At 40.6% G+C, this 17,150-nt stretch overlaps 1 protein-coding gene across 2 annotated transcripts; it reads right to left on the reverse strand.

Moving 5' to 3' along the window:
• Positions 1 to 294: 294 nt before the first annotated feature.
• On the reverse strand, positions 295 to 16,831 carry LOC134097744 (interferon-induced GTP-binding protein Mx1-like). Of its 2 annotated transcripts, none has more exons than XM_062550687.1 (14): positions 16,700 to 16,831; positions 9,716 to 9,790; positions 9,420 to 9,622; positions 8,167 to 8,304; positions 6,395 to 6,549; positions 6,048 to 6,186; positions 5,755 to 5,953; positions 5,505 to 5,583; positions 5,149 to 5,271; positions 2,719 to 2,851; positions 2,462 to 2,620; positions 2,193 to 2,269; positions 1,769 to 1,972; positions 295 to 751 (listed from the first exon to the last, which is right to left on the reverse strand). In XM_062550687.1, exons 2-14 carry the CDS (start codon positions 9,784 to 9,786, stop codon positions 527 to 529), a joined length of 1,905 nt encoding a protein of 634 aa, XP_062406671.1. In that variant the 5' UTR covers positions 9,787 to 9,790; positions 16,700 to 16,831; the 3' UTR covers positions 295 to 526. The 2 variants fall into 2 exon arrangements, with proteins under 2 accessions (XP_062406671.1, XP_062406670.1); XM_062550686.1 differs by lacking the exon at positions 16,700 to 16,831 and adding an exon at positions 10,367 to 10,477 and having other exon boundaries at positions 9,716 to 9,803.
• Positions 16,832 to 17,150: the final 319 nt, after the last annotated feature.

Consider the following 17,150-nt stretch of genomic DNA (forward strand, 5'->3'; position numbering starts at 1 on the left):
ACATTGTGGTTAGATCGAGAGTACTGCTGATCTCTGCTATTGAGATTGAGGAACCGAAGACAACAACTTTCACATTATTCTAATTCAGTTTGAGGAAGATATTAACCACCCAGTTTTACAGCAGTGGGATGAAAAATAACTATAAATGATCATTACCTGCCTTTAGATGTACATAAATTGAAAAAAGTAATAAATCATCTGCATAACATTACAGAACTCATGCATCTAGCCAAGTAGAAGTAATTAAAAGTCACCTCTTAGCAAAGAACATATACAGTATAAGTGAATAACACATTTTTTCTCCAAAAAATCATTTAATATTTTCTCAGTTTAATCAACAATTACATTTAGAGACGTTTTCTATTCTTCTTTTCTACATGGCCCTCTGTCTTTTATGACTTGGCCAAACATTTAATCATTCTGGGTAAAAGTTCAAACAGATTTATTTAATTTTTTACCTCACCAATATCACACTACTGTAGTGTAGTGTCACTACTAAAATGGTCCCTAGTTCATATTACACACGTCAGAGGAAATGGCTGAGTTTCTCCTGAGCAAAGCTGAGACGCTCGATGCGACTCTGCAACTCGTTGCGGCGGCGGCCGGCATCTGAGCCCTCACACAGGGCCTTGTCCAAATCCACCCCCTCGATGAGGCTCAGCATCTCCGCACACAGCACTCGCGCTGACTGCTTCAGCAGGAAGAACTGGATCAGCATGGGGATCTGATCCGCCAGGCGCTGAATCACTATCTGAGAGAGAGAGACAGAGAGAAAAAAGGGAGAGAGAGAGAGAGAGAGAGAGAGAGAGAGAGAGAGAGAGAGAGAGAGAGAGAGAGAGAGAGAGAGAGAGAGAGAGAGAGAGAGAGAGAGAGAGAGAGAGAGAGGGGACCAGGAGACAGGTTGACAGGGGTAACTGGGTCACCATGTCCACATGTTTTTTTTCTTATATGATGATGATTATGAGTTTGATTCACTTTGAGCACTGCATCTCTGGAATGTAAAGTGATCAGTGGGTGTCTGATCTTGATATGAAGCCAGGATGATCAGGAAATCTCAAACTACACTATTAAGTGCTCATGATAACGGAAAAGTTGATCACCTCATCCTACTCTATCCGTGGATATGCCACTAAAGCTTGCTGTAAAATGTTTCTTTTTCATAGTATAAAAATAATATCATATTATATTATTAAGCAGGATGTAGAACTGTATGATAAATACAATGGTCTATATGCCATGGAAGGCATATCTAGCCAGCTCTACAGTATAATTGCGGCGGGGCACAGCGGCTATAATTTTAGTGTACGACACTTGGTGTTGCACCTACAGTAGGGATGCCAAAGAATGTATATGTGTGTGTAGAGGTGGAAAAGTCCAGTTTCAGAAAGTAGAAATCCAACCATGTATTGGTTCTACGTGCACTTAACAAGCTGCTCTACCTTGCTGAAGAGTTGTGCCAATTAGAATCAGCTGGTTTAAATGAATGGTTGGCATAGATTATGTGGTAGGACTTCTACTTTCTGAAGCTGGACTTTTCCACCTCTGGCAAAGTTGAATAAAGAGTTGCTCTGTTGGGCGTAAACATGATATTCAGTATCCAAGTGAACACAAAAGGAGCAAAATATAACAGACGCTGCCGTTGCAACCCAGCTGACTCCCCTCTGGAAATCTATTGCTGGCTAAAGCTCCTTCTGTGGCAATAGTCACTTGTTGACAATCTCTTTCATCCCTACAGTAGGCCTATTGTTTGTAATCTACTGTCATGTACCTCATAGTATGCCTGGAGCATCTCAGGGTATTTGCTTCTCATGTCAAAATCAGCCCAGTTCACAGGTGATGATTCCTCCATCTTTGTCAGGGACTTGAAGTAGATGGTGTCTTGTGTGTAGACCAGCTTCTCCATCTCAAACTGCTCCCGGATCCTCTCCACCACCTTGGCCTCTTGTCTCGACTGGATCTGGTCTATCTTGTTCTGTGCGAAGAAAAAATATATCGAATTAATGAATGAATGAAACCTTTATTGATGCATAAAATTAGGCTGAACACTAAAACCAAGGCATTTGGAAATCTCTGGGAAGACTACAATCAATCAAGTGAACCTGAGAAATTGACTTTATTTACAGCAAAAGTATATGGGAAACACGTGGGTATAAAGATTCAACATTTTTGAAAATATTCATATTTATATTTACCATTGCGACACAGTGAAGGAAAGGGTAGTTTGAGAAACTTGTTTTTGAAACGTCATTGAGCTGTGCCTGCACGGTTTCTACAAAAAGGAAAATATCTATTATTCCCAGTCATGAGGACAATTGTATACAGTACGTGTATACACAATAGTTAACTGCATTACCAATAATAGCAATAAAAAGCCAATCAAAAACAATCTCCGATTGTAAATCTTTCAGATCGATGAGTGGAGTTGTTTACAAAGTGCCTCACTGATCATTTGCACAGTTACCTCTGATGACTTTCAAAGTCTCTAGCGCAGGGCCCTCTAACTTCTTCACCAGTTTCTGGACGACCATCTCAAACACCTTGTAGTTGCTGAAACCAGGGAGCTCTCTTCCCCTGTGCTTCAGGTCATACTCCTTTGCAGCATCCTGTACCATTTTAGCGTCTGTTTTATAAATGGATTAGAATTAATGATACGTCCATTTCTTTTTTGTCCAAAACATTATGTAGAATTTGTTTCAGTGAACACCAAGTGCAACTCACAGGACTCTTGACTGTTTAGAAGTTCAGTGTTCCATAACTGGAAATGGTTGCGCAGGATAATGAATAGGTTCTCCTCATTCACCACCTCACCGGCACTCAAGTTGTTGATGTTCTCATTGAACAATGACAAGATCTGTGAAGAAATCAACACAGCTGATTTTTTATGTAGGCAAAGCTGTTTATAGGCAAATTGTATCACACTGGTGACTCAAAATCAATCTGATTAAAAAGGTCAGACAAATATTTTGTCAAGTAATGTAGTGAATCTTTTCAGTACTTTTAAAAACAAAATATGACCACTCAGTCCTGGACTTTCTTTCAGTGTTCCTGAATTGTTGACTAGCCTAGAAATCTAGAAGCCCCTAGCGGCGGCAAACGGGGTAGTCTAGCAACTCTCCGTTTGACTTGGGAGCTGCAGGGCTCAGACAGAAACCATGGAACCAATCACATCGTGTATAGAGTCGGTGGGCGGGCTTAACATAATGATGATTGACATGCGAACAGAAGTTGCGACCGTTAAGCATCCTGCTACTTGAGAACAACAACATCTGTTTAGCGCTATCCTAAATTTGAAAGACAACCGTTTATCCCACCCCTCCGATTGAGCCCTGTCTAAAGGCTGGCTTACATTGCACGATTTTGGTCTGTTTTAACAGTCGGCGACTACTTTTCCAAAGTCCGTCGGAGTCAGTCTTTTTCTAGTTTTGCCGTTACGACAATATCAAACATGTTTGATATTATCGTAAGTCTTTTCAGTCGTGGCTCATGCAAATAGTGACGTGAACATTAAAAACCAATAGTGACCTCGGTCGACGAACACGAAAACGGAAGGGGCAAAATAGGCGACAGCTGTAGCCTGTATGATTACTTGTTATTTAATTTCTTATAATTTATTAGTCGGCTATTCTACGTGACAGAACAACTCTATATCTGTTAGTGATGTCACACTATCAAACAATGCTGCAGAAACGCGAAAAAATTACTTTGATATGAGTAGCCTATCATGTGAGTTCCTGTTGATGATGACGTATGGCCTAGTGCACGATGGAAATACTTTGAAGGAATCTAGCAGCAGTCTTGTAAATAGTGACCACAGTCTTTGCAAAATCCTAATCTGACACTGGCCTGTGACTAGTCTGTGACTAGTCTGTGACTAAAAACTCAATGAATTGTCTTTAGATGTGAGAGGGTCTGAGACTGTAGTCTTTCAAAAATCTTTTCCAAATCTTTGCAAAGTCTGGCAATGTAAGGTAGGCTTAAGGTGAGTTCCCAGATCTTGATGTAAGTCTAGCTGGTCAGGCTAATTGTTGACACAAATTTACTGGAAAAGATACATAAATAAGTAAATCCAGGCGAAAACAATCTGACTAAACCTACACTATATGACCGCTACTCTAGCTGCTCTAGCGGCAGTCATAACTCACACTTACTCTGAAATATGATGTTAGCATATAAGAACCATTAAAGGCATCCAGTGTTGTTTGGCAACTCTAGAGCGCCCCCTAGAGTCGTTAAATCCCTCTCACGACTTGAGTTCTTCCTTCTGTACATGCTGCATGTGCTTTTGTTTTGGAGCCAAAGGACTAGTAGTAACAGGCAAAGGCTATCTCCAAAGAGCTATATCTACTGACCAGGTAACGCTTCACGATTCTCGGGTTGACAAGATCTAAGGTTGTGTAGCCCACCTAAAATGCACAGGGCCAACATTACTGCAATTGCAGTAACTCTCCATTCCCCTAGATGGCGTTGCTTAATGTGGTTAGCTGAGCCATCCTTCGCAGTGTAGCTTGAGGAGATCAACGACCTCTTTACCTTTTTCTCTCGCATGAAGACTATCATCTGATAAAGAACTGAGTTACAAGTTGCGAGTTGCAAGGCTGGTTTTTCCATCTGTGGGCCACTAACCACCCATGCTCTATGGCTATGCTAGGTGAATGATTCCCCTATTACAAGTTTGTTTAACAGCAAATTGGCTTATATTAAGGTAAGTGAGTTATGGAGATGTAACAGGACAAGGTCTACGTCCCTTGTCTAGCCCAGTACTGTCACCGTAAGTGGCTCACCCCCAAATACCAAGAGCCAATCAGTAAATGGGAGCAGCTATAAATTCCAGCTTTGAAGGCTGACGTCCTAGCTACACAACGTTGGTTGTTTACCTGACTCCAGCCTTCACCGTTTCCCTTCTGCTGTATTGGCCTTGGGCCAGTTGTGTATGTCAACCGACTTTCTTGGTAGGTAATTGTGCCATTGTGTTTGTAGTGACTTCAGGGAAGTAGGCTAACTCGAACTTTGGGGTTTTAGGACTACATCTAGTCGCAGAACAGGGCCTCAGATGGCATAGTCGACATGTTGCAACGTAGAGTAAACCCACCACTTGCCACAGAGACATTAGATAAAAAAGATTTTTTCTAAATATTTTGCTGTACTCACATCAATCAGGTAAGCTTTCTTTTGCTGGTGTTCCGAGGGTGGGCCTTCTGTGCATTCACTGACTAATGTTCTTGACTGAAGAAGCTCCATCTTAACCTGCTCTGATAATGTTGGCAGTGCTTTCTGAAAAACACATACACAGAGAAGGAGGAGAGAGAGAGAGAGAGAGAGAGAGAGAGAGAGAGAGAGAGAGAGAGAGAGAGAGAGAGAGATCCTCATGTCAGCACGACGGGGACATTCACACCAATACCGATACAAAAGAGTGTTCCTGGTGTGAACAACCCTTAACTCTATGTATTCCCATAGATGTACAGTATGATATACAATGTGAGGATAAGGATCTCTTCAGCACTTACTTTGATGTGGTCTACCAGATCCTGGGTCAGTTTGGTAGAAAGGCACTGAGTTGTGGCTTTTTCCTCATTGAGAAGACCACTGTAAAAACAAACCAGCAAAAATAATTTAGCAAAAGTAGTTTTAGCTGAAACATAACAAGGACCAATAAAATATACAAATCAACAAATTTTACCACAGCATTCACAACCGAACATCAAGTCTAGTGAACACTGTGACAAAATGTGATTGGCAGAGTCGGTCACGCTTTACCTGAAGTACTTGTGTTGTCTGAAGAAATCTCTCTCCATCCTGGTGGCCTCGACTAGAGGAATCCTGTCCTGAATTTGCTGCTGACCACGGCACTTCACAACTATGTAGCCTTTGCTCAGCGGGATGACACGATTGTTAACAATATCCAAAACAGTCTTTTCTGTGCCACGATCTACGAGGTCTGGCTTAGTCAGAATAGCTGTAAACATACATTCAAGGAAAATGGTCAGATTACAGGCTACTTTTGTACAATATTTTTCTTACAACCAGATAAAAAAAATGCCTTAGCTCACCCAAAGTTCTTTTCCCTTCTTGGTCAACTTCCTGGGCCATTCTGAGAGCTTCAGTTGTTGCTATGTCAACATTACATGGAACCACCACCAAGATTATTGTCTCACTCTTCTCAATAAAACTGAGAATGAGCCTTTTAATCTACAAACAGACAGAAATGATTAGTTAATTTTACATGATCTAAAAATGTCTTCTCCCTTATTATGCTAATCTGTATTCAGTGGACACACCTTGTGTCTTAGCATGACATTTCAGTTTGGAGACTTTTGTTTTGATGTTATGCCTGAAGCAGTTAACAAAGAGGTTTTTCAACAGTGTGCCAGCTGGATATGATGTTTATCTCCCTCACCTGGTCTCCGATGTCTTCAGGCTGGCCTTTCACAGGAACCCGGGCAATGCCAGGTAAATCAATCAGAGTGAGGTCACACACATCAGGGGACAGGATCTCCAGAATGATCAGCTCATCACAGATCCCAACACCGTCTCCAGCCAGCTCATTCTGGGCTAACGGACACATTGAAGAAGGGGATGTGAGTGTTAATCCATTAAATCCTGCTGTCTTTGGTAAGTTAAATTAATAATGATCAATTTATGTCTGGTTCTGTAAATAATAAACACACCACCATTTGAATAGATTACATTAGATTTTTGATTCAATTTTATTGTCATTGTGTAGAGTAGAAGTACAAAGACAACAAAATGCAGTTTGCACAAGAAGTGCAAAAAAGCAGAAAAGTGCAATGTGATAGAAAGTATCTAGACAGATGGTGCATAGACAGGACAAGATATATTACCGTGTAGACAGTAGTATTCAGTTGGTTTACAGAGGGTGATTTGCAGTAATATGTAAGGGATAATGTCTAAAAAGCTGGTCACTATCGGGAAAATAAGTACCGACAGGGTGAACCAGACCCCAGCGCGAAGCGGATGGTAGGCTGTTAATTTCCCGATAATGACCTGCATTCTATACATTATCCCGCTTATTATAAGGCTACTTGCCAAAACATGAAAAGAAACTTAACACAATGTGTCTTTAGCAATGACTTAGTTACTGTTTCGTGGCTTCCACTAACAAAATAAATAGTTCACCAAACAGATAGAACTTGACAGTTTCTTACTAGCGGTCTTTCACTTTCAACAGAATTCCGTTGCGGAATGATATGAAAGACCTGAATTAAGGGCCGTTCACACCAAGAACGATAACAATAACGATAACTATAAACAAATATCGCTCTCGTTAATATGAATGACAACGTTCACACCTAAACTATAACGATAACGACATGAAGAACGATATCGTTGTTGATCACTTTCAGAGCGATTTTGAGAACGATAAAAAGCTAACAGCCAATCAGAACCCATAATATTCTAGCCATCAGATTCATTAACACGAGGAGAGACTTTTCTTATCGTTGGCCAGTGTGGACGCTTTTATCGTTATGGTTATAGTTATCGTTATCGTTATCGTTCTTGGTGTGAACGGCCCTTTAGAAGCACAAACTCCGTTGCCATTGACGGTGGTCATTCTTTTGTTCAGAGGTCCTCTAATGACCGGTAACTTTGGAAAAGCCCATTCAAGTCCATGGAGTGTTCTACTTGCATTGTGAAGAGCCGTGTAATGAAAATGAAATAAATATGTGCAGTGTATTAGCAGTTACCTTATAAGAGTAGAATAATAAATATGGCAATGACACACTAAAAACACTGGATAGACTATCCCATTGTTGCCGCCCCATCATTCTTTATGTAGATCAGTGAGGATCGAGGCTCGAGGAGGGAGGGAGGATGCATAAAAGCCCAAATGAGACGCACCCTACTGTATGAACAATGCATGGACAACATACACAGATTCTGTGCATGTACAGTATGTGTGCAGTGTAGTATAGTAGTAATATTATATATGAGTAAGAATGATATAGATATACTGTACGCAGTGTCTTAACAGGCACTAAGCCACCAATCTTTTTTACACCCTGCAAGTGAGTGTTCCTGGTTATTTGCCAGACTAAGATCTGGATAAACATCCTAAGAGCTACAGTACATATAAATCCCTTGGGGATCAATAAAGTAGCCTATCTATCATTTAATGAGCTCCCCCATGTTGTAAACCCTTCATCTTACCCTCATTGACATAGTCCTCAGCCAGAGAGGGGTCTGTGAACTCAGTAGTCGTGTCTTTGTAGGAGATGATCGCCCTCCACTGCACACCGCCCTTCAGCTTCCTCAGCTTCAGCATCAGTGGGCATCGAGTCACAATGCCTGAGGGAGAGAAACGTGTGATTTAGCATCAGTGGGCATCGAGTCATTATGCCTGAGGGAAAGAGACTTGTGATTCAGCATCAGTGGGCATCGAGTCACAATGCCTGAGGGAGAGACACGTGTGATTGAGCATCAGTGGGCATCGAGTCACAATGCCTGAGGGAGAGACACGTGTGATTCAGCATCAGTGGGCATCGAGTCACAATGCCTGAGGGAGAGACACGTGTGATTCAGCATCAGTGGGCATCGAGTCACAATGCCTGATGGAGAGACACGTGTGATTCAGCATCAGTGGGCATCGAGTCACAATGCCTGAGGGAGAGACACGTGTGATTGAGCATCAGTGGGCATCGAGTCACAATGCCTGAGGGAAAGACACGTGTGATTGAGCATCAGTGGGCATCGAGTCACAATGCCTGAGGGAAAGAGACTTGTGATTGAGCATCAGTGGGCATCGAATTACGAATGCCTGAGGGAAAATGTGGTATTTTTGATGATGAAATGATAGAAAGTGAAAGTTGAATGTCCATCATAAGCTTTGATCTCTCTTAATTTGGTCAGAAAGTATATATTTGAATACATTTTATTGTTATTATCACACATTCCTTTTGCATAGCAAAATAATAATTAATAATTAATTCAATATGGCATGTGAAAAAGATAATTGGAATTTTCATTTATGATCAATGATCATACTTTGTAAGGTAGCTGATGTACACACCCACCACACCTGATACTACATGACTTCACATTCTACCCCTGCGATTTCTGTGGCTCGGGGCTTTTATGTGTTTCATATCTGATTTGGAGTGAGCTTGGGGCTTTTATGTGTTTCACATCTGATTTGGAGTGAGTTCTGCTTTTTTATCTGCAGTTTCTGTGTAGTCTACTTCTGCTTCTTAACTGTTGTGAGAAAAAAAATATTCTGAGAAAAAGAAAATATTCTGAGAGCACCCATTGTGCACTCCTGACATTCTGCATAGACTATTGAGGCATCTATGGATTAATCTAATCTTTGCAGAAAACGGACTATTCTATGTTCAAAGTGCTCTGCAAGAGTTACACTGGCAGTGTATGTGTTTAAAAAGAAGACTGAGTAGGCAGCACATCCTCACCACTTCCTCTGGGGAGAGCCACTCCAGACAGCGCCTCCAGCACGGAGCTCTTCCCTGAGCTTTGGTCACCAATCACAGCTATGGCAGGCAGGGTCAGATCCTGATCGATGCCAATCATACGCAGTGAGTCGATGAGGTCCAGATAGGGTCGAACCCGTTCACTCAGGTCGCTATGGAATACTCCCTCCATCTCTTTGTTGAAGCTATAAAGGAGGGAAAACATCATTAGAATGCGGATGAAAAGCAGCCTTTTTACGCTCTATGACCGACTTGACAAAGTTAAACAAAGGCCATACTTTTTCCAAGCCCTTTCTTGAGTAAGGGCCGGGACATCCTCATCACTTTCCACTGGATTCCATTGGTCCATTGCTCTGTAGATAATGGCTATCATAGATATTGAGGGCAAATGGGACACAATGAATTACAGTCATTTCCTGTGTAACTGCATTGTGCTTAAGCCGCAGGGCAGTGTTTTATGTAAGTTAAAAGGAAAAAAAAAAACATATACAGTATTACAGTAACTGCCCCCATGTATTAACCTCGTAGCTGAAGAAATTTAGCAAAATCAATCTTTGTATCAACTGCACTAGTGTTATATAAAGAGATAGTGGGGAAAAAGGAGAATTCCTGTATACCTGCTGATTAAACATACAAATAATTATAAAAGCCTCTCCTAACCCTAAGGAGGTGAGCAAACTAAGGAATCTATCAATCACTTAATCAATATGTATAATACAAGCAGTACTTTTTACTAGAAAATTGCTAGAATTGTCATAAAAGTTATTAAACTGTTAACATCATATGGAAACTGGACTTTTTTAGTCTGCAACAATATAAAATGCTAATAGTATTTGTATGAAAAATATTGATGTTAATATTGATATAAAAAATATTGGTGTATTATTCTATACATTATCAAAAAGAACAAAACACCTGCCTTACAGTACCTTACTTCTGTGAGTTGTGGGCACTCAGTGAGTGCAGTGTATTTTGCAAGCTCATATATATACCTGATTGGTAGCCTAGAAATCTAGCTCGCTAAGCTACCTGATTGGACTATTTGAACTGAAATTGAAAGAACTACTGTATGTGAGGAATTTCCAGAGCTAACGGAAACATGATGCTGTGCTCTGTGGTAACACTAAGCATTGCCGAGGGCAAAATCAGGTAATCACACACAATCACTCAGACAATGCTTTTAACACTTTGTTGTCGAGGTCCAGTACAATTATACGTTGTAGATGTAGATTTTATTTTCTTTTTTTGCAATTTTTACATATTCTTTGCAATTGAGTAAACCTTCATTTACCAAAAATATGAGTCAGCTGTTATTATTTAGGTTTAATTGGTTTTGACCTTTGTCATTTGAAAGTGAGCTGACAACTAATTACATTATAGAGTGAACAGTTGCTATCGGCACAATATATAGAATCAAATTGAGTGACATTTGTCAAGGTCCATTTTTTACCGCCGCCAAGGAGGTATATATTTTCATCGGGGACCGGCATTTGTCTGTCTGTCTGTTTGTTAGCAAGATAACTCAAAAAGAAAAGTCTAGTTTGGTGTTACTATAAGCTTACCATTTCATGTCAATGTGAGCTCGGGTAATTTCCCAGAAGATAAGTCACCTGTAACCCACATGTTGGGCTCTGCTGATGTACTCTGACTCTTCCTCTGATGTTCACTTCTGACTTGGTTTTCCCAATATTCTATATTCTGCTTTTTCAATTGCATTTTCATTCATCCACTTCCTTCTTTCAGCTTTTTCAGTTCTCATATTTTGGTCGTCTGTTCTACACGGGGGTTTCTCTTGAGTGTGTGTATGTGTGTGTGTGTGTGTGTGTGTGCCAAAGAGAGACATGAAGTACCATCCCAGTGTTTTGTTCCTGCCCACAAGCACATATGGGCGCATGCACGCACACACACGCACGCACGCACGCACACACACACACACACACACACATGAGGCTCTGCCAGACATTACACATAAACACACACACAAAGTCCATAAATAAATGTATGTGTAATAACGCGCCAACTGAACATTCTTAAAGACTAGGAAAAGTCTGAGAGAAGTGACCAATCAGTTTCCAGTGAATTAGGTCCATTCTCCCAGGCAAACACACTCCTGGCATTTTACACCAAATCAATCTCAAGGCACTAAGTGATTGCTGGGACTATGCAGGCGTTTACTTAAGCACTCTCTATGGAAGCATATGAGTTCCAAAATTCAAATGAGAATACATTCTGCAATATGCAATTCTAAAAGACATTACATTATGCAATTGCTAATTCATTATGCAATTTAACATTACAATTTGCAATACTTTCTTTCAAAATGCATTTTAATATACAAAGTGGCAATGCAATCATCAAATCAATTTGATGTATTTTGGTTAAAAATTTTAAAAGACATGGATTGAATTGCATTCCATTTTGCCATGGTACTTTAGTCTCAAAATTCAAATGGCAATTCATTTTGCATTTCAATTTTCAATATTCAGTTTCATCATTTAATTGTCAATTACTTTTGCAATTTAATGTTCAAAATTCAATGTAGAATTTAATTATTTTTTAATTATTGAAATTTTTTAATTGTTTTTTGAAAAAGTTTTTTAAAAAAATATTGAAAACATTTTTAATATTTTTTGGCAAAAAGTTTTGCCCGGTTTGCAGAAATAGCGCCCCCGTTATTGCATAGCACTTTGTCACGCTCTTTGTGTCTCAAAATTCAAATGGCAATGGCAAACGCGATTCCAAAACACATTGCAATCTGTCAGTCTCTCATCATCCATGGCGGGAACTACGTCACGTCCGTGTTTATCTCTCATTGGTCAGTCTTCTCTTTAAGGCGGGTCTTGGGCAGGGCGGGTGACGTTCTCCAGGTAGAGAAGATAACACAAATGAGAAATTGGCGCTGACAGTAGCCTACTGTTGGAGGTGATGGACAAAAACAGTCGCTCAGCTACTGAGGGAGGCAGGCGTGTGTGTGTGTGCGTGCGGAGACCTTGATCCGACCGTACGCCACCCCCTCCAGGAGCGTGTATCAGGGTGAAGCGTGAAAAATAGCACACAGGTAGCCAGGGGGGGAGCTGATCGAGGGAGCTGGCAGCCCAGGGCCCTGGAGCTCATATATGGGTGGAGCGTTTGCTCCTCTCAGCCCGGAGGACTGCTCCAGATTAACGACCATAGACAGTAAGATAGGCTACTGACAGGGCTAACACACGGCTACTAACAGGGCAGGGCTGTTAATGACAGGGCTACATCGTTTCATTCACACTCACAGGCACTCCTGGTCTGACCACGACCGTCCAGCTGCAGCCTGCACTGTCAGACCGGTCAGACCCCCTGCACAAAGCCTTCGAGGCTTTGCCCCTGCACGGTCAGATCCGGAAACGAAGCGTATAGTCACGTCCTGAGATATCGATGGCTTTGCCCCAAACGAGGAACGTGCATCGTTCTTTTCACAAATACACCATATTTTTAAGCAAATAAAGTTGTTTACTTAAGATTACTCAGCGTTTTATCAATGTTTGGTCCGCGAAAATATTCTCGCTGCACCGGTAGGGACTCGGTTGCGAGACTCGGTGAGACGTGATCCCATCCCACTGGATTGTTGTTTGTACTAACATCCAAAACTATAACTGAAAAACGTCGACATTGACGAATGTAATACATTTGTGCTACGTTATAAAAATAAAACGTAGACACTGATTAAAAGATGCACTTGCTTGTGCTACATTCTTATCAACGATCATTGAAAAACTACTTCCTCGTTTGGGGCAAAGCCATCGATATCTCAGCAAGTGACTAATTGCTTTCAGGTCCTGACAGTGCAGCGGGCACAGAATGAAGCACAAATTAGCAAGTGCATCTTTTAATCAGTGTCTACGTTTTATTTTTATAACGTAGCACAAATGTATTACATTCGTCAATGTTGATGTTTTTCAGTTATAGTTTTGGATGTTAGTACAAACAACAATCCAGTGGGATGGGATCACGTCTCACCGAGTCTCGCAACCGAGTCCCTACCGGTGCAGCGAGAATATTTTCGCGGACCAAACGTTGATAAAACGCTGAGTAATCTTAAGTAAACAACTTTATTTGCTTAAAAATATGGTGTATTTGTGAAAATAACGATGCACGTTCCTCGTTTGGGGCAAAGCCATCGATATCTCAGGACGTGATACGCTTCGTTTCCGAATCTGACCGTGCAGGGGCAAAGCCTCGAAGGCTTTGTGCAGGGGGTCTGACCGGTCTGACCGGTCTGACAGTGCAGGCTGCAGCTGGACGGTCGTGGTCAGACCAGGAGTGCCTGTGAGTGTGAATGAAACGATGTAGCCCTGTCATTAACAGCCCTGCCCTGTTAGTAGCCGTGTGTTAGCCCTGTCAGTAGCCTATCTTACTGTCTATGGTCGTTAATCTGGAGCAGTCCTCCGGGCTGAGAGGAGCAAACGCTCCACCCATATATGAGCTCCAGGGCCCTGGGCTGCCAGCTCCCTCAGCTCCCCCCCTGGCTACCCGTGTGCTGTTTTTCACGCTTCACCCTGATACACGCTCCTGGAGGGGGTGGCGTACGGTCGGATCAAGGTCTCCACACGCACAAACACACACGCCTGCCTCCCTCAGTAGCTGAGAGACTGTTTTTGTCCATCACCTCCAACAGTAGGCTACTGTCAGCGCCAATTTCTCTTTTGCGTTCTCCTCTCTACCTGGAGACCGTCACCCGCCCTGCCCAAGACCCGCCTTAAAGAGAAGACTGACCAATGAGAGATAAACACGGAGGTGACATAGTTCCCGCCATGGGTGATGGGAGACTGACAGATTGCAATGTGTTTTGGAATCGCGTTTGCCATTGCCATTTGAATTTTGAGACACAAAGAGCGTGACAAAGTGCTGTGCAATAACGGGGGCGCTATTTCTGCAAACCGGGCAAAACTTTTTGCCAAAAAATATTCAAAATGTTTTCAATATTTTTTTAAAAAACTTTTTAAAAAAACAATTAAAAATTACAAAAATAAAAAAATTATTAAATTCTACATTGAATTTTGAACATTAAATTGCAAAAGTAATTGACAATTAAATGATGAAACTGAATATTGAAAATTGAAATGCAAAATGAATTGGCATTTGAATTTTGAGACTAAAGTACCATGGCAAAATGGAATGCAATTCAATCCATGTCTTTTAAAATTTTTAACCAAAATACATCAAATTGATTTGATGATTGCATTGCCACTTTGCATATTAAAATGCATTTTGAAAGAAAGTATTGCAAATTGTAATATTAAATTGCATAATGAATTAGCAATTGCATAATGTAATGTCTTTTAGAATTGCATATTGCAGAATGCATTCTCATTTGAATTTTGGAACTCATATGCTTCCATAACTCTCATAAAGTGTCACTTTTTAAAAAGTGACGTATGAAGTTGATAAACATTTAGGCTACTTCAAAAAAGAAAACTGATTACAACTTATCAAAAGAAGAAACAGAAGGATTAAACTGGCTTTCGAATAATGACATCATAATCAAGAGCGGATGCAGGAGGAGCAGTTGTCGTGTGGGGCAGAGACCAATACAGCACAGAAGCCAAGCGGCAACTGGTCAAATGTAAGTACTACCAACCTCGGTCATCTAACCCATGTGAGCTGATTAAAACTGAATTGAAAGAAATGCTATTACATGCTAAGACTGAAGAATTGATCTCACAAAATGAGTTTGACTCTTTGTTACCTAAGTATCTGAGAATTCCATGTTTTTAGTAAGGGATAATGTATAGAACGCCGGTCATTATCGGAAAATAATTCCCGACAGGATGAACAGAACCCCGACGCGCAGCGGAGGGGTTTTGCTTCGTCCTGAAGGGAATTATTTTCCGATAATGACCGGCGTTCTATACATTATCCCGCTTATTATATGGCTACTTGCCAAAAAGAGAAATGAAACTTAAACTCAATGTGTCTTTAGCAATGACTTGGCTACCGTTTGGTGGCTTCCGCTAACTTCTAGAAAATAAATAGTTCGCCACAGTTGACAGTTGTTAGGTGTTGCCTGGCAACATACTTGGTAACTTTCAATGAAATTCCATTGCAACCAGCGAACGGCTTTGTTGCGGATTGATATGAAAGACGTGAATTAGAAGCACAAAACCCGTTGCCATTGACAGCGGTCATTATATACTTTCACCGGTGATTATACATATTAATCACCGGCAGAACGTTGGGGATGCCCATTCAAAGTGAATGGGAGCTCTCTCAACATTCTAGAGAGCCATATAATAATACAGTATGCTTCCCAAAATTCATAAGAATTTCACTAATCCACCATATAATTAGTGGCAATGAATCTGTAACAGAACCAACTTGTCCTTGTACACTAATATTGATACAGATGTCGCCTGCTGCATTTATTCTTCAACTGTCAGAATTGACTTCTGTATAACAATGTGTTTCTTTTTCAGATCCAGTTTTACAAACAGATTAGAGGGACGGCATTGGGAGCGTGCTTTGCACCAAACTACTTGTACTTATTTATGGGCTTTTGGGAAGAGACTTTTGTCTACTCCAGCCTGAATGTATATGCTGAAAAACTTGTATGGTGGGGCAAGTATATAGATGACATATGTGACCATTCAAAGCGAAATCAGTCGTTTTGCGCACATCGTTATTTTGAGAAAATCAACAATAACAAACTTCCGGGTTAAAATGTTGAATTTCACGTTTTCGCCTAATTTGGCTGTATACAGTCTACAGTTTCATATCGTGAACGCATTTCACTGAAAAACCTACGTTTTAACTGTTAAACCCGGCGAAGATTCAACACATTTGCTGTCATTCCCGTTGTGCACGCGCCGCTTAAACAGGTGATTTCTCCTCTTCTGGCATATCGTGACAGGAGAACCATGTCAACTTTGGATGCGGTTATCTTAGCGATAGTTTGTGTAATACCCTCGATATACATATCGTTGGAAAGCTTAGATCATGGCCGTTCACGTGAGCACATGACTTAATTTACAAAATTTTACCGAAACGACTGGTTCCGCTTTACAGGGTCACATATGGTCTGCTTCAGAACCTGAACTATTGTTTTTCCATTCTTATCTAAATAATACTAATGGCGACTTCAAGCTGACTTGAATTCTCCTTAACCCATATCAACTTCCTTGACCTTAACATCTCTAAACATGGAAATAGAGATCAACATACTGTATCTACTGTATTTTCAGGAAATCTACAGACAGTAACAACAATTCTTAAGGCAGATAGTTTTCACCCACCGTGGCTAATTAATAATATTCAATTTGGTCAATTCCAAAGGCTTAGACACATCTGCGATTCTAAAGAAGATTTTGAAATGAAAGCAAAAGATATGGTCTGTAGGTTTAAGAAAAGAGGATATACTGTAATTGCAAAACAATAGAATCCTCTCAGGTCTGTGTATGATTATTTTTTTCCATTTAAAACCCACAATTAAAAAAACAAAAATGCACTTGTTTTTTCTATATCCATTTCCATTTCTGAAGTCAAAATGAAAAACACAAATAATTATCATTTTTTCATTTTCCAAAATTGTAATCGAAAGGAAATACTCTATACAGGAATTTAAAGAGCAGAAGCTGTCCTTTTTTACCTAGCAACATTTTGAACAGCATTTGATTACCATTTGACTGCCATTTTTGGAAAACATGGATAGGCTACATCACTAGTGCAATGGTCACATATCTATGA

Source organism: Sardina pilchardus, chromosome 12, assembly GCF_963854185.1.
Source record: "Sardina pilchardus chromosome 12, fSarPil1.1, whole genome shotgun sequence".
Taxonomy (NCBI): domain Eukaryota; kingdom Metazoa; phylum Chordata; class Actinopteri; order Clupeiformes; family Clupeidae; genus Sardina; species Sardina pilchardus.

Excerpts from the sequence above, each read along its gene's own strand:
- LOC134097744 (XM_062550687.1), bottom strand. The coding sequence starts at position 9,786 with ATGGACCAATGGAATCCAGTGGAAAGTGATGAGGATGTCCCGGCCCTT. Across the intron at positions 6,187-6,394 it reads CTGAAGACATCGGAGACCAG|ATTAAAAGGCTCATTCTCAG; the intron begins GTGAGGGAGATA and ends GTCTGTTTGTAG. Across the intron at positions 5,584-5,754 it reads AGACAACACAAGTACTTCAG|TGGTCTTCTCAATGAGGAAA; the intron begins GTAAAGCGTGAC and ends TTGTTTTTACAG.